The sequence below is a fragment of the Salmo trutta genome, chromosome 20 (genome assembly GCF_901001165.1).
Source record: "Salmo trutta chromosome 20, fSalTru1.1, whole genome shotgun sequence".
Lineage (NCBI taxonomy): Eukaryota > Metazoa > Chordata > Actinopteri > Salmoniformes > Salmonidae > Salmo > Salmo trutta.
The window spans coordinates 2,764,357-2,787,662 of NC_042976.1; the positions used below are offsets into that span (position 1 = coordinate 2,764,357).

Consider the following 23,306-nt stretch of genomic DNA (forward strand, 5'->3'; position numbering starts at 1 on the left):
TCTATATCCACAGTAAAACGAGTCCTATATCGACATAACCTGAAAGGCCGCTCAGCAAGGAAGAAGCCACTGCTCCAAAACCGCCATAAAAAAGCCAGACTACGGTTTGCAACTGCACATGGGGACAAAGATCGTAGTTTTTGGAGAAATGTCCTCTGGTCTGATGAAACAAAAATAGAACTGTTTGGCCATAATGACCATCGTTATGTTTGTAGGAAAAAGGGGGAGGCTTGCAAGCCGAAGAACACCATCCCAACCGTGAAGCACGGGGATGGCAGCATCATGTTGTGGGGGTGCTTTGCTGCAGGAGGGACTGGTGCACTTCACAAAATAGATGGCATCATGAGGTAGGAAAATTATGTGGATATATGTTATGGTAATGCTACCAAATACTAATTGAGTGTATGTAAACTTCTGACCCACTGGGAATGTGATGAAAGAAATAAAAGCTGAAATAAATCATTCTCTCTACTATTAATTCTGACATTTCACATTCTTAAAATAAAGTGGTGATCCTAACTGACCTAAGACAGGGAATTTTTACTAGGATTAAATATCAGGAATTGTGAAAAACTGAGTTTAAATGTATTTGGCTAAGGTGTATGTAAACTTCAGACTTCTTCAACTGTACAAAGTGGAATGTAAAAACCTCCATTACACAGTGGAATTGAAAAAAACCTCTCAAATTTCCAATTCGATCTTTAACGGAAGAGAATGCACGGTATTCGGGCCTGGCTTTGTCAATAATAAATGAATACATTGATTGAATGTGGTCGTTAACCTGCACAGTAAACTCAGCGTCTGTGAATGCATTGACATATCGGGTGAGTCTCAAACGGCCACCATATTCTCTATACGGTGTACTACGTCGCACCAGAGGCTCTATGGGTCCTTGTTCTAAAGAAGTGCACTATATTATGGACTAGGAGGCCATTAGGGACACAGATTAATTCTAGTCTGGGAACGCATATTGTTGTTGTACATAATGTTGTTCAGCGCAGAGACAGTGGGTGTGTTGTGGTTTTACAAAAGCCCCCTCCTCCCTCTGTGTTTTTGTCTGAGATAAAAACAGTTTCCTAACATCAGGGTGAATCAGAAACATTTTTCTCTGCCGTCCCTTCAGGGATGAAGAGGGCAAGATGGAGTGTAACGTATGGATGCCAGCGGTACTCCTGTCATTATACCTTTCAAATCATGTACTTACTGAACAACTTCCCAACTGCAAAGGTGAGATCGAGATATGATTATCATTTTCACATTTGAACAGTCATTTATTCACTCATTTCTAGAGAATGTGAAGCTTGTTTTTCCATGATGCTTAATTAAAAGTTGCCACGTCGACTGCACTATGACCCGTCTTTCATGGAAACTAAAATACCTTATATTCTGTTACTTGAGATGTCATTCATTAAAAAAATATCAAAAGAACATTCTGAGATGATAAATGAGACGAAGAAAAGTTTAACGGCTCATGACAGTGATTTAGGAACAACATTTTGTACAAAGCAACATGTCGTGGGGCTGTAGTGAATGTGGAGGGGCTGTAGTGAATGTGGAGGGGCTGTACTGAATGTGGAGGGGCTGTAGTGAATGTGGAGGGGCTGTAGTGAATGTGGAGGGGCTGTAGTGAATGTGGTGGGGCTGTAGTGAATGTGGAGGGGCTGTAGTGAATGTGGAGGGGCTGTACTGAATGTGGAGGGGCTGTAGTGAATGTGGTGGGGCTGTAGTGAATGTGGTGGGGCTGTAGTGAATGTGGAGGGGCTGTAGTGAATGTGGAGGGGCTGTAGTGAATATTGTGGGGCTGTAGTGAATGTGGAGGGGCTGTAGTGAATGTGGAGGGGCTGTAGTGAATATTGTGGGGCTGTAGTGAATGTGGAGGGGCTGTAGTGAATGTGGAGGGGCTGTAGTGAATGTGGAGGGGCTGTAGTGAATGTGGAGGGGCTGTAGTGAATGTGGAGGGGCTGTACTGAATGTGGAGGGGCTGTAGTGAATGTGGTGGGGCTGTAGTGAATGTGGAGGGGCTGTAGTGAATGTGGAGGGGCTGTAGTGAATGTGGAGGGGCTGTAGTAAATGTGGAGGGGCTGTACTGAATGTGGAGGGGCTGTAGTGAATGTGGTGGGGCTGTAGTGAATGTGGAGGGGCTGTAGTGAATGTGGAGGGGCTGTAGTGAATGTGGAGGGGCTGTAGTGAATATTGTGGGGCTGTAGTGAATATTGTGGGGCTGTAGTGAATGTGGAGGGGCTGTAGTGAATGTGGAGGGGCTGTAGTGAATGTGGAGGGGCTGTAGTGAATGTGGAGGGGCTGTAGTGAATGTGGTGGGGCTGTAGTGAATGTGGTGGGGCTGTAGTGAATGTGGAGGGGCTGTAGTGAATGTGGAGGGGCTGTAGTGAATGTGGAGGGGCTGTAGTGAATGTGGAGGGGCTGTAGTGAATGTGGTGGGGCTGTAGTGAATGTGGAGGGGCTGTAGTGAATGTGGAGGGGCTGTAGTGAATGTGGGGGGGCTGTAGTGAATGTGGAGGGGCTGTAGTGAATATTGTGGGGCTGTAGTGAATGTGGAGGGGCTGTAGTGAATGTGGAGGGGCTGTAGTGAATGTGGAGGGGCTGTAGTGAATGTGGAGGGGCTGTAGTGAATGTGGGGGGGCTGTAGTGAATGTGGAGGGGCTGTAGTGAATATTGTGGGGCTGTAGTGAATATTGTGGGGCTGTAGTGAATGTGGAAGGGCTGTAGTGAAAGTGGTGGGGCTGTAGTGAATATTGTGGGGCTGTAGTGAATGTGGAGGGGCTGTAGTGAATGTGGAGGGGCTGTAGTGAATGTGGAGGGGCTGTAGTGAATGTGGTGGGGCTGTAGTGAATGTGGAGGGGCTGTAGTGAATGTGGAGGGGCTGTAGTGAATGTGGGGGGGCTGTAGTGAATGTGGAGGGGCTGTAGTGAATGTGGAGGGGCTGTAGTAAATGTGGAGGGGCTGTAGTGAATGTGGTGGGGCTGTAGTGAATGTGGAGGGGCTGTAGTGAATGTGGAGGGGCTGTAGTGAATGTGGAGGGGCTGTAGTGAATGTGGAGGGGCTGTAGTGAATGTGGTGGGGCTGTAGTGAATGTGGAGGGACTGTAGTGAATGTGGGGGGGCTGTATTGAATGGATATACTGTAGTTTTCTCCTATACTTGGTATTTATAATCTATTTGTGTTTCTTGTTACAGTATCAGGTGGGTTATAATTTTTATTTATTTATTTTATTTCACCTTTATTTAACCAGGTAGGCTAGTTGAGAACAAGTTCTCATTTACAATTGCGACCTGGCCAAGATAAAGCAAAGCAGTTCGACAACATACAACGACACAGAGTTACACATGGAGTAAAACAACATACAATCAATGATGCAGTAGAAAAAAATAAGACTATATACAATGTGAGCAAATGATGTGAGATAAGGGAGGTAAAGGCAAAAAATGCCATGGTGGCAAAGTAAATAAAGTATAGCAAGAAAAACACTGGAAAGGTAGATTTGTAGTTTGAAGAAAGTTCAAAGTTAAAATATAAATAATATGGTGCAAAGGAGCAAAATAAATAAAATAAATAAATACAGTAGGGGAAGAGGTAGTAGATTGGGCTAAATTATAGATGGGCTATGTACAGGTGCAGTGATCTGTGAGCTGCTCTGACAGCTGGTGCTTAAAGCTAGTGAGGGAGATAAGTGTTTCCAGTTTCAGAGATTTTTGTAGTTCGTTCCAGTCATTGGCAGCAGAGAACTGGAAGGAGAGACGACCAAAGGAGGAGTTGGCTTTAGGGGTGACCAGAGAGATATACCTGCTGGAGCGCGTGCTACAGGTGGGTGCTGCTATGGTGACCAGTGAGCGGAGATAAGGGGGGACTTTACCTAGCAGGGTCTTGTAGATGACCTGGAGCCAATGTGTTTGGCGACGATTATGAAGCGAAGGCCAGCCAACGAGATAATGATCACAAACCCCCCTAATGTATCATACGACATTGAGATGGGGGGGTATGGATCGATAGTAAAATACACTTTCAGTATCAGCATGGGGGGCTTGGTGACGTGGATCAGTATCAGCATGGGGGGCTTGGTGATGTGGATCAGTGTCAGCATGGGGGGCTTGGTGATGTGGATCGGTATCAGCATGGGGGGCTTGGTGATGTGGATCGGTATCAGCATGGGGGCTTGGTGATGTGGATCGGTATCAGCATGGGGGGCTTGGTGATGTGGATCGGTATCAGCATGGGGGGCTTGGTGACGTGGATCGGTGTCTTGCCGTCTGCCTATTTGTCTGTATTATCTTAAAAGCCAAATAAAAACTTTGATCCCCCACCAAAAAAATATGTTTCTAGAGCACATGTGGCTAAAAGTAGCTATAATTCACATTGGCCCAATATGCTATATCTCAGTCAATTAAAAACATGCATTCTGGTGCTCCTAGATTTGGTGTTGTTCTCCTGACATTTTTTTGTTGTTGTTGTTGGAAACACCGGTGCTACCCGATGAAAAAAATATTAAATTCAGAGCCCTGCCCGTTGGCCCAAATATGGTTACGACGTCAGTTTCCCAAGCAGGAAGACCGGAGTTCAGATCCCACCAGGGACTCACTCCTGTCGGTGGAGGAGTGACGCCAGTAATCAAGACAGCCTATAGAGGTGTGGGGATGAAGTTGCCCTTAGAAGCTGATCCCTTAGAAGCTGATTTCCTCCTACAAAAAATGGTTCCCAATTGGGGGGGAGGGTAAACTGATCTGTACGTAAGGGAAACTTCACCCCAGGTCGTCTTTAGAGGAGGATATTATAGAGGAGTATACAAGACATTAACGCTTTCTTAACCCGTCTCCTCCCCTTCATCTACACTGATTTTTAAGTGGATTTAACATGTGACATCAATAAGGGATCATAGCTTTTCACCTGGGTTTAGACTGACCGGCTGTGTCACGGAAAGAGCAGGTGTTCTTAATGTTTTGTCCACTCCACAAGCATACTAGTTTGTGACACATACCAGAGTGCAGCGGTTTGTTTACGCCTCACATCAAACAGCCCTGTTTGCTCAGTCAGGAAGTGGTTTTTAAAATGGATCTCTGAACTTATCTGGTTTGTATACGAAGATACAATTAACACATCTGTGACAGCAAAATTTTTACCTGTGGCTCAGTTGGTAGAGCATGGTGTTTGCAACGCCAGCATGGTGTGTGCAACGCCAGGGTTGTGGGTTCGATTCCCACGTGGGGCCAGTACAACAAAAAAAAATGCATGAAATGAAAATGAAATGTATGCATTCACTACTGTAGGTCGCTCTGGATAAGAGCGTCTGCTAAATGTAAATTTTAGTCATTTAGCAGACGCTCTTATCCAGAGTGACTTACAGTAGTGAATACATACATTTCATTTTCATTTCATGCATTTTTTTTTTTGTACTGGCAAGACACCGATCCACATCACCAAGCCCCCATGCTGATACCGATCCACATCACCAAGCCCCCCATGCTGATACCGATCCACATCACCAAGCCCCCCATGCTGATACCGATCCACATCACCAAGCCCCCCATGCTGATACCGATCCACATCGCCAAGCCCCCATGCTGATACTGATCCACATCACCAAGCCCCCCATGCTGATACCGATCCACATCACCAAGCCCCCCATGCTGATACCGATCCACATCGCCAAGCCCCCATGCTGATACTGATCCACATCACCAAGCCCCCATGCTGATACCGATCCACATCACCAAGCCCCCTATGCTGATACCGATCCACATCACCAAGCCCCCCATGCTGATACCGATCCACATCACCAAGCCCCCCATGCTGATACCGATCCACATCACCAAGCCCCCCATGCTGATACCGATCCACATCACCAAGCCCCCCATGCTGACACTGATCCACATCACCAAGCCCCCCATGCTGATACCGATCCACATCACCAAGCCCCCCATGCTGACACTGATCCACATCACCAAGCCCCCCATGCTGATACCGATCCACATCACCAAGCCCCCCATGCTGATACCGATCCACATCAAACCCACCCCAAGCCCCTAGGCTTACAAACTCATAATTAAAGCCTCAGTCAGCAGTTGAAACAATAACAAAGCGTTTCCTCGCCCCTGTTTCGTTAAAAAGCTGTGTGATGGGGGCTGGAGAAATGCACCACTCTCAAATTCAAAGACGGCGCAATTGATGCAAGGACTGACCATCCCATAATATCTAAATTATAGTTTGAACTATGTTTTGAGGTTATATACTGTAGTGTTTGTTTACATTTACTTTGTTAAGTCAAAAATGTATGTAGCAACTACAGACTAACCCTTTAAAGGTCAACTGCCCCTTAGGCCGTTTAAAACCATAGAAGTTGGTCTATGTCGCATCGATATGAGTCAACAAAAAAAAACATTGATTCTAGTGTCAAAATTTACTACAAAGTGTAAAGTCAGTAAAGTCAGTCTCGTCCAAAACAGTTTTGTGAGTTTGTCACGACTTACTGGAGGGCTAGGTATGGATTACTTATGTGGATATGATGCCCAAATGTCCACAGACAACACATTGGGGTCTGCCCCCAGCTGCCATGTGGAGACAACACATTGGGGTCTGTCCCCAGCTGCCATGTGGAGACAACACATTGGGGTCTGTCCCCCAGCTGCCATGTGGAGACAACACATTGGGGTCTGTCCCCAGCTGCCATGTGGAGACAACACATTGGGGTCTGTCCCCCAGGTGCCATGTGGAGACAACACATTGGGGTCTGCCCCCAGCTGCCATGTGGAGACAACACATTGGGGTCTGTCCCCAGCTGCCATGTAAAGACAACACATTGGGGTCTGTCCCCCAGCTGCCATGTGGAGACAACACATTGGGGTCTGTCCCCAGCTGCCATGTGGAGACAACACATTGGGGTCTGTCCCCAGCTGCCATGTGGAGACAACACATTGGGGTCTGTCCCCCAGCTGCCATGTGGAGACAACACATTGGGGTCTGTCCCCAGCTGCCATGTGGAGACAACACATTGGGGTCTGTCCCCAGCTGCCATGTGGAGACAACACATTGGGGTCTGTCCCCAGCTGCCATGTGGAGACAACACATTGGGGTCTGTCCCCAGCTGCCATGTGGAGACAACACATTGGGGTCTGTCCCCAGCTGCCATGTGGAGACAACACATTGGGGTCTGTCCCCCAGGTGCCATGTGGAGACAACACATTGGGGTCTGTCCCCAGCTGCCATGTGGAGACAACACATTGGGGTCTGTCCCCAGCTGCCATGTGGAGACAACACATTGGGGTCTGTCCCCCAGCTGCCATGTGGAGACAACACATTGGGGTCTGTCCCCCAGGTGCCATGTGGAGACAACACATTGGGGTCTGTCCCCCAGCTGCCATGTGGAGACAACACATTGGGGTCTACACCCAGCTGCAATATAAACATATGTTGTCAAGTCTGCATATGAATCCAGAACGGATGGGAGGGCCAAGAGACTAGAGGTGGCAGAACGGAGTGATCGGGTTGGGCTGTAGGGTTTGATCATAACCTGAAGGTGAAGGAGGGGCTGCTCCGTAGGAAAGGTGTACCACGGTCTGGAAGTGGATGTGAACTTCAACTGGAAGCCAGTGGTGTGCGGAAGAACGGAGTGACATGGGAGAACTTGGGAAGGTTGAACACCAGGCAGCGGTTTTGGATAAGTTTGATGGCACAAGTGGAGATGTTATATTTCAGTGTACATACATAGCCTCTCCCTAAACGTCTAGTGAGAGGAAGATTGGCCAAGCTATCATTGGCAGATGGCCAGAATGTGGATTACATCTGACTACCTTCTACATGGGCTGTCACCCATCAAACCTGAGACTGGTGTGTATAGACAGAACCTCACCCAGAGAGCTGAACATGTCAGTGTGGTTAGACAGAACCTCACCCAGAGAGCTGGACATGTCAGTGTGTTAGACATAACCTCACCCAGAGAGCTGTACATGTCAGTGTGTTAGACAGAACCTCACCCAGAGAGCTGTACATGTCAGTGTGTTAGACAGAACCTCACCCAGAGAGCTGAACATGTCAGTGTGTTAGACAGAACCTCACCCAGAGAGCTGTACATGTCAGTGTGTTAGACAGAACCTCACCCAGAGAGCTGTACATGTCAGTGTGTTAGACAGAACCTCACCCAGAGAGCTGTACATGTCAGTGTGGTAGACAGACAGAACCTCACCCAGAGAGCTGTACATGTCAGTGTGTTAGACAGAACCTCACCCAGAGAGCTGAACATGTCAGTGTGGTAGACAGACAGAACCTCACCCAGAGAGCTGTACATGTCAGTGTGGTAGACAGAACCTCACCCAGAGAGCTGTACATGTCAGTGTGGTAGACAGACAGAACCTCACCCAGAGAGCTGTACATGTCAGTGTGGTAGACAGACAGAACCTCACCCAGAGAGCTGTACATGTCAGTGTGGTGGACAGAACCTCACCCAGAGAGCTGTACATGTCAGTGTGGTAGACAGACAGAACCTCACCCAGAGAGCTGTACATGTCAGTGTGGTAGACAGACAGAACCTCACCCAGAGAGCTGTACATGTCAGTGTGGTTAGACAGAACCTCACCCAGAGAGCTGTACATGTCAGTGTGGTAGACAGAACCTCACCCAGAGAGCTGTACATGTCAGTGTGGTAGACAGAACCTCACCCAGAGAGCTGTACATGTCAGTGTGGTAGACAGAACCTCACCCAGAGAGCTGTACATGTCAGTGTGGTTAGACAGACAGAACCTCACCCAGAGAGCTGTACATGTCAGTGTGGTGGACAGAACCTCACCCAGAGAGCTGTACATGTCAGTGTGGTAGACAGAACCTCACCCAGAGAGCTGTACATGTCAGTGTGGTAGACAGACAGAACCTCACCCAGAGAGCTGAACATGTCAGTGTGGTAGACAGAACCTCACCCAGAGAGCTGTACATGTCAGTGTGTTAGACAGAACCTCACCCAGAGAGCTGTACATGTCAGTGTGGTAGACAGACAGAACCTCACCCAGAGAGCTGAACATGTCAGTGTGGTAGACAGAACCTCACCCAGAGAGCTGTACATGTCAGTGTGTTAGACAGAACCTCACCCAGAGAGCTGTACATGTCAGTGTGTTAGACAGACAGAACCTGGTTAGACAGACAGAACCTAACACAGACAGTTAGACAGACAGAACCTGGTTAGACAGAACCTAACACTAACCAACCTGACAGAGCTTGAGAGAATCTGCAGAGAAGAATGTTAGAAACTCCCCAAATACAGATGTGCCAAGCTTGTAGCGACATACCCAAGAAGACTCGAGTCTGTAATCGATGCCAAAAGTGCTTCAACAAAGTACTGAGCATAGGGTCTGAATACTTATGTAAATGTGATATTTCATTTTTTATTTTTTTTATTCATACATTTGCTAAAATTACAAAAAAAATGTACATTTTCCCAAAAATATTTTAAAAGCTTTTGAAAAATGCATGTGTAGAAACGATTGCATATTACCAGCATCCTTTTCTATAGTTGTGATTTATAATATTGTTCCTGTCGCGGTTGTCGTAGGAATGAGCGGACCAAAGTGCAAGCGTGTGTGTCCTTCCACATTTGATTTATACTGTGAAACTATGTGATACATAAATAAACTGAATAAAAATTAAAAATTAAAAAAACATGACGCAGAGATGAAACATACAGAACTCAAAATGAATCTCCCACAAACCCAGGTGGGAAAAAATAAATAAAAACAACTTAAGTATGATCTCCAATTAGAGACAACGAGGACCAGCTGCCTCTAATTGGAGATCATCCCAAACAAAACCAACGTAGAAATAAAAAACTAGAACATGAACATAGAAATACAAAACATAGTCAGGACGTGACAGTTCCTCATATTTAGCTTGTTGAAATATTTTGTTCATTTTATCAGCTGAATAATATTGTACTTTTAATGACACGTTAACCTGGGCAGTGACAGGCCACGTCTGGAGAGAGCGGAGAAAGCTTAATCAGTAACGTCATCATAATGGAAACTCACACGTCGTGTGTAGCAGGCTTAAACCATTACAGCTTCCTATTACATCAAAGCTGCTTCCTGTCCACGGGGTGTGTACTTTTACATCAAAGCTGCCTCACGCTGCAGAAACAGGAGACAGGCTCCTACCCTACTGGACGTACTGGCTCGTCCTGGCTTACTTAACCCGCCCTCTTGTTTCCCCATACAGACAGACCTCTGTACATCCAGCGTGTGTCTCTCCACAGCAGAGTGTCCATCTCCTGCCCAAACATGATAGGGGAGGATCTGAGCTTCCACCTGTCTTTGAACCAGTCCCTCGATCACACCACAATGCTCAAGAGTAACCAGATCCACACCAGCAGTAACCAAGCAGACACCTGGGCCCAGTTCTATCTAGTTGACCAAAATCTGAACCAGAATTTGACCAATCCCTATGTGTTCACGGTCAACAACACAGGCCTGTACACCTGCATAGCAGAAAGGATGAGGTCTCCGCCTTATCAAGAGGACTCTGTTCACACTCTACTGATTGAAGGTAAGGGACCGTCTACAAAGGTAAGGGACCGTCTACAAAGGTAAGGGACCGTCTACAAATGAACTAGCCTGGTCCCAGATCTGTTTGTTTTCTTGATACCTCGATCGCCGTCATTAGCAATGAATGACAGGGATTTGGTATGATAGCACAAACAGTTTGAAAACGAAAGTGACGTGGTCAAGGTACAAAGACATCCCAGGTGAAGCCTGGTTGTGGCTGGGCTGTGAAGCGGATGAATTATGGCTTCTCATTTCTGGTTTCTACTGCGTTCTGATTGGTTCACAGAGAAGCGGTGTCTGACACCCCGAGATCCACTGGCGAATCAAGATCAAGATTCACTGGCCAACCAGAATTGTGCAGAGGTTCCTAAACCCCTCCGCCTGTGGCTGTTATTGGTGGGATGTGGGTTTCTTCTCTACAGCATCATCATCACCATCATCGCCATCGTCCTCTGGGTCAGTTTTCATTTCATGTTACTAACCCTAACCCTGATCCTGATCCTGACCCTGACCCTAACCCTGACCCCAACTCTGACCCTAACCCTGACCCTGACCCTAACTCTGACCCCAACTCTGACCCTGATCCTGATCCTGACCCTGACTCTGACCCTGACCCTGACCCTGACCCTGACCCTGACCCCAACTCTGACCCTAACCCTGACCCTGACCCTGACCCTGATCCTGACCCCAACTCTGACCCTAACCCTGACCCTAACCCTGACTCTGATCCTGACCCTAACTCTGATCCTGACCCTAACTCTGACCCTGACCCTGACTCTGACCCTGACCCCAACTCTGACCCTGATCCTGATCCTGACCCTGACTCTGACCCTGACCCTGACCCTGACCCCAACTCTGACCCTGACCCTGACCCTGACCCTGATCCTGACCCTGATCCTGACCCTGACCCTGACCCTGATCCTGACCCTGACCCTGACCCTGACCCTGACCCTGATCCTGACCCTGACCCTGATCCTGACCCTGACCCTGACCCTGATCCTGACCCTGACCCTGACCCTGATCCTGACCCTGACCTGGGATTCCTGGGAGTCCTGGGAGTCCTGGGAGTCCTGGGAGTCCAGGGAGTCCAGGGAGTCCTGGGAGTCCTGGGAGTCCAGGGAGTCCAGGGAGTCCAGGGAGTTCTGGGAGTCCAGGGATTCCAGGGATTCCAGGGAGTCCAGGGATTCCAGGGAGTTCTGGGTGTCCAGGGTTTCCAGGGATTCCAGGGAGTCCAGGGAGTTCTGGGAGTCCAGGGATCTATAAGAAAATGCTTTTAGTCGTTATGCCCCCAGCTCATGTAATATCCTTCAGGCCACCTTGAAGCTGGACTCGGTTGGTCTCCATTGTTTAAATGGAGTTTAAGGGAGGGTATATGTTGTGTTCCTTTTTGATTAATCTCGTTGTGTTGTATTGATGTTGTTATTTTACATGATGTTGTATTACACCCTGGTTTCCATGGTGACCTAACCTGTAGAAATAAATCTCATGTTCACAGGGATACAGTGTAAATAAGACCCTCGTCTCCATGGTGACACCCCCTGAAATAAAAGCATTACTTAGTGACTGTCTATAAACACCATGTTGTATCATTATAACACAATGACTGACCTATCATAAGATACCCCTACCCCTATGTAACCGATGTGAAATGGCTAGCTAGTTAGCGGTGGTGCGCGCTAATAGCGTTTCAATCGGTGACGTCACTCGCTCTGCGACCTTGAAGTAGTTGTTCCCCTTGCGTTGCAAGTGCCGCGGCTTTTGTGGCGCGATGGGTAACGATGCTTCATGGGGTGTCAGTTGTTGATGTGTGCAGAAGGTCCCTGGTTCGAGCCCAGGTTGGGGCGAAGAGAGGGACGGAAGCTATACTGTGTCGTGTCTTTGGGGTACCATCAAACTGAAGACATGTTTATCAATTAACTCCCTGTAATTATTATCACGCGATTAAACTGATTAATCGTTTAATTGTAATTAACTAGGAGATCGGGGCACCAAGGAAAATATTCAGATTACAAAGTTAAAATTTTCCAGTCTCATTCCAAACGTCGTAAATTGTTGTATCTGCACGAACCCAGTCTTTACTAAAATCATCCATACATCAATTGTCTTAAAATAATTTATTTACTAAACTAAGTAATTCACAGAAAGTATACAAACAGTAATTATCATCACAAAGAATTGGTAGAGTAATGTGCCCTAGTGGCTAACAGGCATGGCTGGTGTCTTGTTCAACAATGGGTCATAAAAGTTCAGCTGAGGAGGTACACAGAGTTCATTAATATTAACAATTGATATGCTAATCCTTTGCACATGAACGCTCACTCATTCGAGAACAATTGCAATCAATATATATTTACGCTCAGTGTGTCGTCGGGATCCTTGTTGGAGCGTCGTTCTGTTGGAGAGTTTTCTCTCTCTCTCTCTCTCTCTCTCTCTCTCTCTCTCTCTCTCTCTCTCTCTCTCTCTTTCTCTCTCTCTCGGTTAGAATGGATCTTTCAAAGCGACATTCATTAATGTCGTCATAGAATGGATGTTTCGTTGGTCTTCGCGTTCAATGATATAATTTCTAGCTGCAGACTATTAATTAATATCAAAGACTTGTTCTTATTCTGTCGGTATCAATAGTCTAAAAGTTAACCACGTGGTGTAGTTCACTTTCAGTAGCGGAATTGGATGGTCAAACCTATTGGCCAACTCACTAATGGAGTGGAGGCCTGGTCTGAAGAAAGTAGATCAGGGTATAGTTTTATAGTGAACATGTCACATGACGCCTGGTCCTGTCTGTGTCCCTGGGGGCGTGCCGATGACTGAGTTAAGCTTGGTACAGAAATACAATTCTATCACATTAACATCAGTACATAGCATCTCAATGTATTACAAATAGCTTTATCCTTATTAATACGTTCTATACAACCATGTGGATGCAAGTCTCAAGGCTGAGGCTATTATATAAACCGTTTTATGGTAATATGGCTATATTGTCTCTTCTGAGTATCACAAAATTGTACCAAGCGGACCAGTTCGTAGCTGGATTCTTCACCAATCTTCCATACCTTCTCCAGAACACAAATGTCGCTTGGCTCCCCAATTCTGTGAGTTGGAAGAATTTCCTGTGTCTCTCTATGGGCCATGTGGCAAGAGATTCTCCTGGAATTTTACCACTCCTTCACACAGGGACTGGGTGGGGGAAGGTAGGTTGGGGGATGGTGCAAGGGGGGAGGGGGTCAACTGTCCTCCCTGTACTCATAGAGGCCAACGTCATGACAACTGTTACACCTACATCCAATCATTGATTTCTTCTGATGTGTTGATATGTTTATTTTTCCCTCAGAGGAAGATGAAGATGGAAGTGTCTGTTCAGAGTGACTACATGAACATGAAGCCTGGAGAGAAGACGAGGCCTAAGAGAGTCCAGCATCCAGTCACCGGGAGATTCTGATTCCGGTCTTCCTTTGGCTGTGTACCTAATGGCACCCTATTCCCTATTCTCTATGGCTGTGTACCTAATGGCACCCTATTCCCTATTCTCTATGGCTGTGTACCTAATGGCACCCTATTCCCTATTCTCTATGGCTGTGTACCTAATGGCGCCCTATTCTCTATGGCTGTGTACCTAATGGCGCCCTATTCTCTATGGCTGTGTACCTAATGGCGCCCTATTCTCTATGGCTGTGTACCTAATGGCGCCCTATTCTCTATGGCTGTGTACCTAATGACGCCCTATTCTCTATGGCTGTGTACCTAATGGCGCCCTATTCTCTATGGCTGTGTACCTAATGGCACCCTATTCTCTATGGCTCTATGGTGTGTACCTAATGGCACCCTATTCTCTATGGCTGTGTACCTAATGGCGCCCTATTCTCTATGGCTGTGTACCTAATGGCACCCTATTCTCTATGGCTGTGTACCTAATGACGCCCTATTCTCTATGGCTGTGTACCTAATGGCACCCTATTCTCTATGGCTGTGTACCTAATGGCACCCTATTCTCTATTCTCTATGGCTGTGTACCTAATGGCGCCCTATTCTCTATGGCTGTGTACCTAATGGCGCCCTATTCTCTATGGCTGTGTACCTAATGGCGCCCTATTCTCTATGGCTGTGTACCTAATGGCGCCCTATTCTCTATGGCTGTGTACCTAATGGCACCCTATTCTCTATGGCTCTATGGCTGTGTACCTAATGGCGCCCTATTCTCTATGGCTGTGTACCTAATGGCACCCTATTCTCTATTCTCTATGGCTGTGTACCTAATGGTGCCCTATTCTCTATGGCTGTGTACCTAATGGCGCCCTATTCTCTATGGCTGTGTACCTAATGGCACCCTATTCTCTATGGCTGTGTACCTAATGGCGCCCTATTCTCTATGGCTGTGTACCTAATGGTGCCCTATTCTCTATGGCTGTGTACCTAATGGCACCCTATTCTCTATGGCTGTGTACCTAATGGCACCCTATTCTCTATGGCTGTGTACCTAATGGCGCCCTATTCTCTATGGCTGTGTACCTAATGGTGCCCTATTCTCTATGGCTGTGTACCTAATGGCGCCCTATTCTCTATGGCTGTGTACCTAATGGCACCCTATTCTCTATGGCTGTGTACCTAATGGCGCCCTATTCTCTATGGCTCTATGGCTGTGTACCTAATGGCGCCCTATTCTCTATGGCTGTGTACCTAATGGCGCCCTATTCTCTATGGCTCTATGGCTGTGTACCTAATGGCGCCCTATTCTCTATGGCTCTATGGCTGTGTACCTAATGGCGCCCTATTCTCTATGGCTCTATGGCTGTGTACCTAATGGCGCCCTATTCTCTATGGCTGTGTACCTAATGGCGCCCTATTCTCTATGGCTCTATGGCTGTGTACCTAATGGCGCCCTATTCTCTATGGCTCTATGGCTGTGTACCTAATGGCGCCCTATTCTCTATGGCTGTGTACCTAATGGCGCCCTATTCTCTATGGCTCTATGGCTGTGTACCTAATGGCGCCCTATTCTCGATGGCTCTATGGCTGTGTACCTAATGGCGTACCTAATGGCACCCTATTCTCTATGCGTAGTGCAAACAGTCCTGTGATTTTTAGACGGATATGGATGAAAATACCCTTCAATTAAAGCAGACAGTCTGCACTTTGACCTCATAGTCAGGTAGCCCAGTAATTAGAGCGTTGGACTAGTAACCGAAAGGTTGCTAGATCGAATCCCCAGCTGACAAGGTAAAAATCTGTCGTTCTTCCCCTGAACAAGGCAGTTAACCCACTATTCCTAGGCTGTCATTGTAAATAAGAATTTGTTCTTAACTGATTTGCCGAGTTAAATAAAGGTTAAATAATTACAAAAAAAATTGATTTAAAATCCAAACCTGTGGAATTTAGAGCCATAAGAAGAAACAATGCCTCCCTGTCCCAATAATTACATAGAACACTTTACATGCAGGCCTCCTGAGATGTGTGCAAACCTGGTGGCCAACTACAAGAAACGTCTGACCTCTGTGATTGCCAACAAGGGTTTTGCCACCAAGTACTAAGTCATGTTTTGCAGAGTGGTCAAATACTTATTTCCCTCATTAAAATGCAAATCAATGTATACAATTTTTGACATGCGTTTTTCTGGATTTTTTTGTTGTTATTTTGTAACTCACTGTTCAAATAAACCTACCATTCAAATTATAGACTGATCATTTCTTTGTCAGTGGGCAAACGTACAAAATCAGCAGGGGATCAAATAATTTTTTCCCTCACTGTAATTTGAAAAAATGACACATGGCAATCTGCAAAAAGGCAATTTTTAAACAATGGATGAGCTTTTCTTAGCAATCTACTGGAGAACCATTTAGGGTTCAACTGTTGAATGAGTGAAGCTTTTAGAGAGAGCAGTGTTTCTGTAGTACAATCATCTAGCACTGTTTGGTTAGCAGTGTTTCTGTAGTACAGCCACCTAGCACTGTTGTTTGGTTAGCAGTGTTTCTGTAGCACAGCCACCTAGCACTGTTTGGTTAGCAGTGTTTCTGTAGCACAGCCACCTAGCTGTTGTTTGGTTAGCAGTGTTTCTGTAGCGCAGCCACCTAGCACTGTTGTTTGTTTAGCAGTGTTTCTGTAGCACAGCCACCTAGCACTGTTGTTTGGTTAGCAGTGTTTCTGTAGCACAGCCACCTAGCGCTGTTGTTTGGTTAGCAGTGTTTCTGTAGCACAGCCACCTAGCACTGTTGTTTGGTTAGCAGTGTTTCTGTAGTACAATCATCTAGCACTGTTTGGTTAGCAGTGTTTCTGTAGCACAGCCACCTAGCTGTTGTTTGGTTAGCAGTGTTTCTGTAGCACAGCCACCTATCACTGTTGTTTGGTTAGCAGTGTTTCTGTAGTACAGCCACCTAGCACTGTTTGGTTAGCAGTGTTTCTGTAGTACAGCCACCTAGCACTGTTGTTTGGTTAGCAGTGTTTCTGTAGCACAGCCACCTAGCACTGTTTGGTTAGCAGTGTTTCTGTAGCACAGCCACCTAGCTGTTGTTTGGTTAGCAGTGTTTCTGTAGCGCAGCCACCTAGCACTGTTGTTTGTTTAGCAGTGTTTCTGTAGCACAGCCACCTAGCACTGTTGTTTGGTTAGCAGTGTTTCTGTAGCACAGCCACCTAGCGCTGTTGTTTGGTTAGCAGTGTTTCTGTAGCACAGCCACCTAGCACTGTTGTTTGGTTAGCAGTGTTTCTGTAGTACAATCATCTAGCACTGTTTGGTTAGCAGTGTTTCTGTAGCACAGCCACCTAGCTGTTGTTTGGTTAGCAGTGTTTCTGTAGCACAGCCACCTATCACTGTTGTTTGGTTAGCAGTGTTTCTGTAGTACAGCCACCTAGCACTGTTTGGTTAGCAGTGTTTCTGTAGTACAGCCACCTAGCACTGTTGTTTGGTTAGCAGTGTTTCTGTAGCACAGCCACCTAGCACTGTTTGGTTAGCAGTGTTTCTGTAGCACAGCCACCTAGCTGTTGTTTGGTTAGCAGTGTTTCTGTAGCGCAGCCACCTAGCACTGTTGTTTGTTTAGCAGTGTTTCTGTAGCACAGCCACCTAGCACTGTTGTTTGGTTAGCAGTGTTTCTGTAGCACAGCCACCTAGCGCTGTTGTTTGGTTAGCAGTGTTTCTGTAGCACAGCCACCTAGCACTGTTGTTTGGTTAGCAGTGTTTCTGTAGTACAATCATCTAGCACTGTTTGGTTAGCAGTGTTTCTGTAGTACAGCCACCTAGCACTGTTGTTTGGTTAGCAGTGTTTCTGTAGCACAGCCACCTAGCACCGTTTGGTTAGCAGTGTTTCTGTAGCACAGCCACCTAGCGCTGTTGTTTGGTTAGCAGTGTTTCTGTAGCACAGCCACCTAGCACTGTTGTTTGGTTAGCAGTGTTTCTGTAGCACAGCCACCTAGCACTGTGGTTGGGTTAGCAGTGTTTCTGTAGCACAGCCACCTAGCGCTGTTGTTTGGTTAGCAGTGTTTGTGTAGCACTGTTGTTTGGTTAGCAGTGTTTCTGTAGCACAGCAACCTAGTGCTGTTGTTGGGTTAGCAGTGTTTCTGTAGCACAGCCACCTAGCACTGTTGTTTGGTTAGCAGTGTTTCTGTAGCACAGCCACCTAGCACTGTTGTTGGGTTAGCAGTGTTTCTGTAGTACAGCCACCTAGCACTGTTGTTTGGTTAGCAATGTTTCTGTAGCACAGCCACCTAGCACTTTTGTTTGGTTAGCAGTGTTTCTGTAGCACAGCCACCTAGCGCTGTTGTTTGGTTAGCAGTGTTTCTGTAGCACAGCCACCTAGCACTGTTTGGTTAGCGGTGTTTCTGTAGCACAGCCACCTAGCACTGTTGTTGGGTTAGCAGTGTTTCTGTAGTACAGCCACCTAGCACTGTTGTTGGGTTAGCAGTGTTTCTGTAGTACAGCCACCTAGCACTGTTGTTTGGTTAGCAGTGTTTCTGTAGCACAGCCACCTAGCACTGTTGTTGGGTTAGCAGTGTTTCTGTAGTACAGCCACCTAGCACTGTTGTTTGGTTAGCAGTGTTTCTGTAGCCCATGAGATGGAGTTACCACAACCGCCCCGAGGTGCCTTATTGCTATTATAAACTGGTTACCAACATAAAGAACATTAAACTAGTGTTTTTGTGTCATACCCATGGTTTATTGTCTGATATACACACAGATTAAATGTTGTTTCAGCTAATCATCATCCAGAACCCAAACTACCAGGTTTATAATACAGATTATATAATATAAATTATGATTTTTATATTGTAGATTACAGTCATGATTTTTTTTTTTTATAATGTCAAGTTGTATATTACAGAATGATGCCGCTGATAATCAAGAGCCTCAGAAATGATCGAACATTATCAGACTGTATGAAGCTGTTTGTGTGTGAGTTTGTGAGTTTAACTTTACAACCTCGTTTTGGGCCCCTAACCAGAGGTTCTTCCTTGTGGTGACTCGGTAGGACTCAGCCCCTAACCAGAAGTTCTTCCTTGTGACTCGGTAGGACTCAGCCCCTAACCAGAAGTTCTTCCTTGTGACTCGGTAGGACTCAGCCCCTAACCAGAAGTTCTTCCTTGTGACTCGGTAGGACTCAGCCCCTAACCAGAAGTTCTTCCTTGTGACTCAGTAGGACTCAGCCCCTAACCAGAGGACCTTCCTTGTGACTCGGTAGGACTCAGCCCCTAACCAGAGGTTCTTCCCTCTGTAGTGCACTCCTTTTGACCAGGGTCTATAGGGCTCTGTAGTGCACTTCATTTGACCAGGGTCTATAGGGCTCTGTAGTGCACTCCATTTGACCAGGGTCTATAGGACTCTGTAGTGCACTATATAAGGACTAGGGATGCCTCCTTAATGTTTTCAAACCTATTCCAGGAAACAGTTTTTAATCTTATTAAATCTCCTGTCTACTGCACATCTCTGAGCAGTTTAACACAATACTCTAAGCACACTTAATAAATATTTAGATTGCCGTTGGCAAAATAGGTGGATAATCCCTCATTCAAATGGCAACCTATATTCCCTTAATAGGGCACTCACTGCCTTTGACCAGGACACATGTGGGAAATAGGGTCCCATTTCATAATAGTGGTGTAACCCCCCTATTAATCTTCCTCTACTCCGTCATTGGTTCTCAGCGTTCACACTGAAGCGCAGAAGACGTTCAAATCGACATTGGCATGACGTCAACAACAAAAAAAGGGTAAAAATATCACAAATCAGCATTTTCATTATGACTAAACCATTTCAGTGTTTTACTCTGGGTGTTTTTCTCTTTATGTTCACTTTGCATATTTTCCGTTGTCAATGGAAACTATTTTACCAGAATAATGAACAGTACACCTGAATTGGTGGTTTGGTATTACTGGTAGTGAAGCACGTATGTGCTTTCTATGTCGTTGATCATCGCAAAATCTCTGACTCTTTCCGAAAGACTTGGCAATATAAAAGTCTGAGAAGATTATTTTTTTTTTGGAGGTACATTTCTTCTCATCATCATGAGTCTCAACCTGTTGACATTTCTCTGTCTCGGTCTTTACCTCCCAGTATGGAATGGTGAGTACCTTTTAAAAAAAATATGATACAAGACATTTCTTTAATAAGGACTAGATTTAGTCAATGCAGAGTTAGTTGTTAGTTGTATTGCATTGTTGGGACCTCAGGTGTTATGAGATGGACCTCTACTTCTGGATGATGTGGAGCTGTATAGGATACAAGCTCAGCAACAGCAATGAGTGAATCTGACCTCTCTCTCTCTCTCTCTCCCCCTTCTCTCTCTCTCTCTACCCACCTCTCTCACCGTCTCTTTCCAGCCCTGAAGGTTTCCCAGCCTTACCGTGTGGTGAGTCATCGTGGTGAGGTGGAGTTGTTCTGCTCCTACCACCACACAGGGAGACATGAACCGGAGGAGCTAAGGATCACTCTGTATCGGGGGATGTACGGGGAGCAGGAAGAACAGAAAGTGTGCACCTCTTCCTTCACCAACAAAAATACAGCCTTCCAGACGGAGGGAGAGGGAGAGAGGACGGTGACTTGTCGAGGCCAGTTTGGGCCAGGCAAGGTGAACCTGACTATTTCTGGTCTCCGGGGTAACGACACCGACCTGTACCGCTGTGCCATAGAAGTCCTGTACCCTCCGCCTTACCTCAGGACGTTTGGGAATGGCACCCTTCTCTATATAACAGGTAATACTGAATGCTACTGTATATTGGGAGATAAATAGATCTAAAGGCTTAATGCTAATGATACATACAGACATTATGCACTTACCTATCAAGTGGACTTTGAACCACGCTTTGATTCAATTGTGATTTGTGTGAGAATTTGGGTTGGGTTTAAAGATGCAGATTTGAAGTTAGGATTGAGCCCTAGTTCTCAAAACAATACGCGTGTTGAATTCTGACATGACTGTTGTTAAGATTGTGCATGGTGCATTTCTGTAGAGGAACCAGGGTGCTTTACCCCAGAGGCCCAGAGAAGAGATGATATAACAGGAGAAACATCAGTCAGACTACCCTTAGCAGGAATGACCGCTGCCACCATATTAATAGTAATCTCTGCCATTGCTATCCTCCTCGTTCATCAGGTGAGCTCTTACAAACAACTTCTGCTTTAACGTCGATCAGTCACTTCACGAGCAACAACAACATTAACCTGATAACAAGAGTCACTTCTGTCGATACTCTTATGTCCATTTTAATAGATATAATAATGTAATTTAACCTTCTAGGTTCTACAGAGGAAGAGAAGATTTGAAGCAATAATACCAATGACATCACAGAATGACGGAAGATTTGATTATGGTAATTTCCAATGAAGATTTTGTTTTGAGAAATGTTTTTTTTTTTAATCCATTCTATATGTTTCATTGTGTTGTAATATAAAGAAATTGCAGACTAGTAAAATCAAGTCTACGACTAGCCTCGAATAAATTGTTTTGTTTTTGATCAATAATTTCCGTCTTTGTCACAATCATTTCTTATAAACACACGATTTGTTGAATAGCCAAGTGGTTATTGAACACTCAGAGTGTGACGACGATCTTACTCAGAGATTTCCCCAGTAGCACTAATATCTAGGTGGCATTTAAATTAAATGACTACACATTACTGAGATTTATTTTGTCCAACTCAAAAAAAACACAAGACCACGATAAAGATCAATATTGATATTGTGGTCGAGACTCAAGACAGCCTTTGATGAGTGATCTCTTGCTGTCTGGATTGACAGCCGACAGCTGGAGAAATATTACAATTATCAGCTGGAGAAATATTAAAATAAACATGTGTAGGCTATTATAATTAGTTTTACCTTTTATAAATATTTATTTACCCGTCACTCACAAAATCCTAAAATGTGTGTCTTTTTAAGAACCGTATAGCTGAGTAATTCCTTAACCTTACAGTAATTCAATTCATGATACAGTGGCCTTCAGAAAGTATTCACACCCCATGACTTTTCCACATTTTATTGTTACAGCCTGAATTTAAAATGGATTCAATTGAGATTATGTGTCACTGGGCCTACACACAACACACCATAATGTCAAAGTGGAATTATGTCTTTAGACATTTTCACCAATTAATTAAAAATGAGAAGCTGTAAGGTCTTGAGTCAATGCCTATTCAACGTTGTTATGGTGAGCCTAAATAAGTTCAGGAATAAAAATTTGCTTAACAATCACATTATACTGTTGCGTGGACTCACTCTGTGTGCAACAATAGTGTTTAACATGATTTATGAATGACTACCTCATCTCTGTACCTCCACACATACAATTATCTGTAAGGTCCCTCAGTTGAGCAGCGAATTTCAAACACAGATTCAACCACAAACACCAGGGAAGTTTTCCAGTGCCTCGCAAAGAACGGCACCTATTGGTAGATGGGTAAAAATGAAAAAGCAGACCTTGAATTATCCTTTGAACATGGTGCAGTTATAAATTACACTTTGGATGGTGTATCAATACACCCAGTCACTACAATAATATAGGTGTCCTTCCTAACTCAGTTGCCGGAGTTACTCCACAATACTAACCTGATTTACTCCACAATACTAACCTAAATTACTCCACAATACTAACCTAAATGACAGAGTGAAAAGAAGAAAGCCTGTACAGAATAAAAAATATTCCAAAACATGCATTCTGGTGGTGGCTGCATCATGTTATTGGTATGCTTGTCATCGGCAAGGACTAGGGAGTTTTTCAGGATAAAAATAAATGGAATAGAGCTAAGCACATGCAAAATCCTAAAGGAAAACCTGGTTTAGTCTGCTTTCCACCAGACACTGGGAGACAAATCCACCTTTCAGCAGGACAATAACCTAAAACACAAGACCATATACATGTAATATTTCTGAGTGGCCTAGCTCCATTTTTGACTAAAATTGGCTTGAACATCTATGGCAATACTTGAAAATGGCTTTCTAGCAATGATCACAACCAACTTGACAAAGCTTGAAGAATTTTAAAGAGAATAATGTGCAAATATTGTACAATCAAGATGAGTAAAGCGCTTCGATACTTACTCAGAAATACTCACAGCTGTAATCGCAGCCAACGGTGAATTTAATGTGTTGACTCAAGGGTCTGAATACTTATTTTTGTAAAAAAAATTAAACAATTTTCAATAAAATTAGCAAACATTTCTAAAAACATATTTTCACTTTTTCATTAGGGAGTAAATGGGTTTTTAGCTTGTAGCACAACAACATGTGAAATCATTCGAGGGGTATCAATACTTTCGGAAGGCATTATAGATTACCAGGTGCCAAGAACTCTGAACGTTGAC

At 45.1% G+C, this 23,306-nt stretch overlaps 2 protein-coding genes and 1 long non-coding RNA gene across 4 annotated transcripts; 2 read left to right on the forward strand and 1 right to left on the reverse strand.

Moving 5' to 3' along the window:
* Window positions 1–968: 968 nt before the first annotated feature.
* On the forward strand, window positions 969–14,077 carry LOC115155418 (uncharacterized). Its single transcript, XM_029702024.1, has 4 exons — window positions 969–1,227; window positions 10,207–10,533; window positions 10,819–10,988; window positions 13,861–14,077. The coding sequence occupies exons 1-4, from the start codon at window positions 1,140–1,142 to the stop codon at window positions 13,966–13,968; spliced, it is 693 nt and encodes a 230-aa protein (XP_029557884.1). The 5' UTR covers window positions 969–1,139; the 3' UTR covers window positions 13,969–14,077.
* A 356-nt stretch (window positions 14,078–14,433) lies between these two features.
* On the reverse strand, window positions 14,434–14,878 carry LOC115155419 (uncharacterized). The gene is made up of 3 exons (XR_003868067.1): window positions 14,709–14,878; window positions 14,541–14,668; window positions 14,434–14,501 (listed from the first exon to the last, which is right to left on the reverse strand). It is a non-coding gene; the product is annotated as an uncharacterized LOC115155419 (long non-coding RNA).
* A 4,466-nt stretch (window positions 14,879–19,344) lies between these two features.
* cd28 (CD28 molecule) lies at window positions 19,345–21,468 on the forward strand. Of its 2 annotated transcripts, XM_029702026.1 has the most exons (4): window positions 19,345–20,070; window positions 20,328–20,699; window positions 20,958–21,100; window positions 21,245–21,468. In XM_029702026.1, the coding sequence occupies exons 1-4, from the start codon at window positions 20,013–20,015 to the stop codon at window positions 21,329–21,331; spliced, it is 660 nt and encodes a 219-aa protein (XP_029557886.1). In that variant the 5' UTR covers window positions 19,345–20,012; the 3' UTR covers window positions 21,332–21,468. The 2 variants fall into 2 exon arrangements, with proteins under 2 accessions (XP_029557886.1, XP_029557885.1); XM_029702025.1 differs by lacking the exon at window positions 19,345–20,070 and having other exon boundaries at window positions 20,097–20,699.
* The last annotated feature ends 1,838 nt before the right edge of the window (window positions 21,469–23,306 follow it).

Bases quoted from the DNA above. Each gene is read 5' to 3' on its own strand.
- LOC115155418 (XM_029702024.1), top strand. From the start codon at position 1,140: ATGGAGTGTAACGTATGGATGCCAGCGGTACTCCTGTCATTATACCTT. The intron at 10,534-10,818 runs GTAAGGGACCGT...ATTGGTTCACAG, and splicing joins TCACACTCTACTGATTGAAG to AGAAGCGGTGTCTGACACCC. The intron at 10,989-13,860 runs GTCAGTTTTCAT...TTTTTCCCTCAG, and splicing joins TCATCGCCATCGTCCTCTGG to AGGAAGATGAAGATGGAAGT.
- cd28 (XM_029702025.1), top strand. From the start codon at position 20,246: ATGAGTGAATCTGACCTCTCTCTCTCTCTCTCTCCCCCTTCTCTCTCT. The intron at 20,700-20,957 runs GTAATACTGAAT...GCATTTCTGTAG, and splicing joins CACCCTTCTCTATATAACAG to AGGAACCAGGGTGCTTTACC. The intron at 21,101-21,244 runs GTGAGCTCTTAC...TTAACCTTCTAG, and splicing joins CTATCCTCCTCGTTCATCAG to GTTCTACAGAGGAAGAGAAG.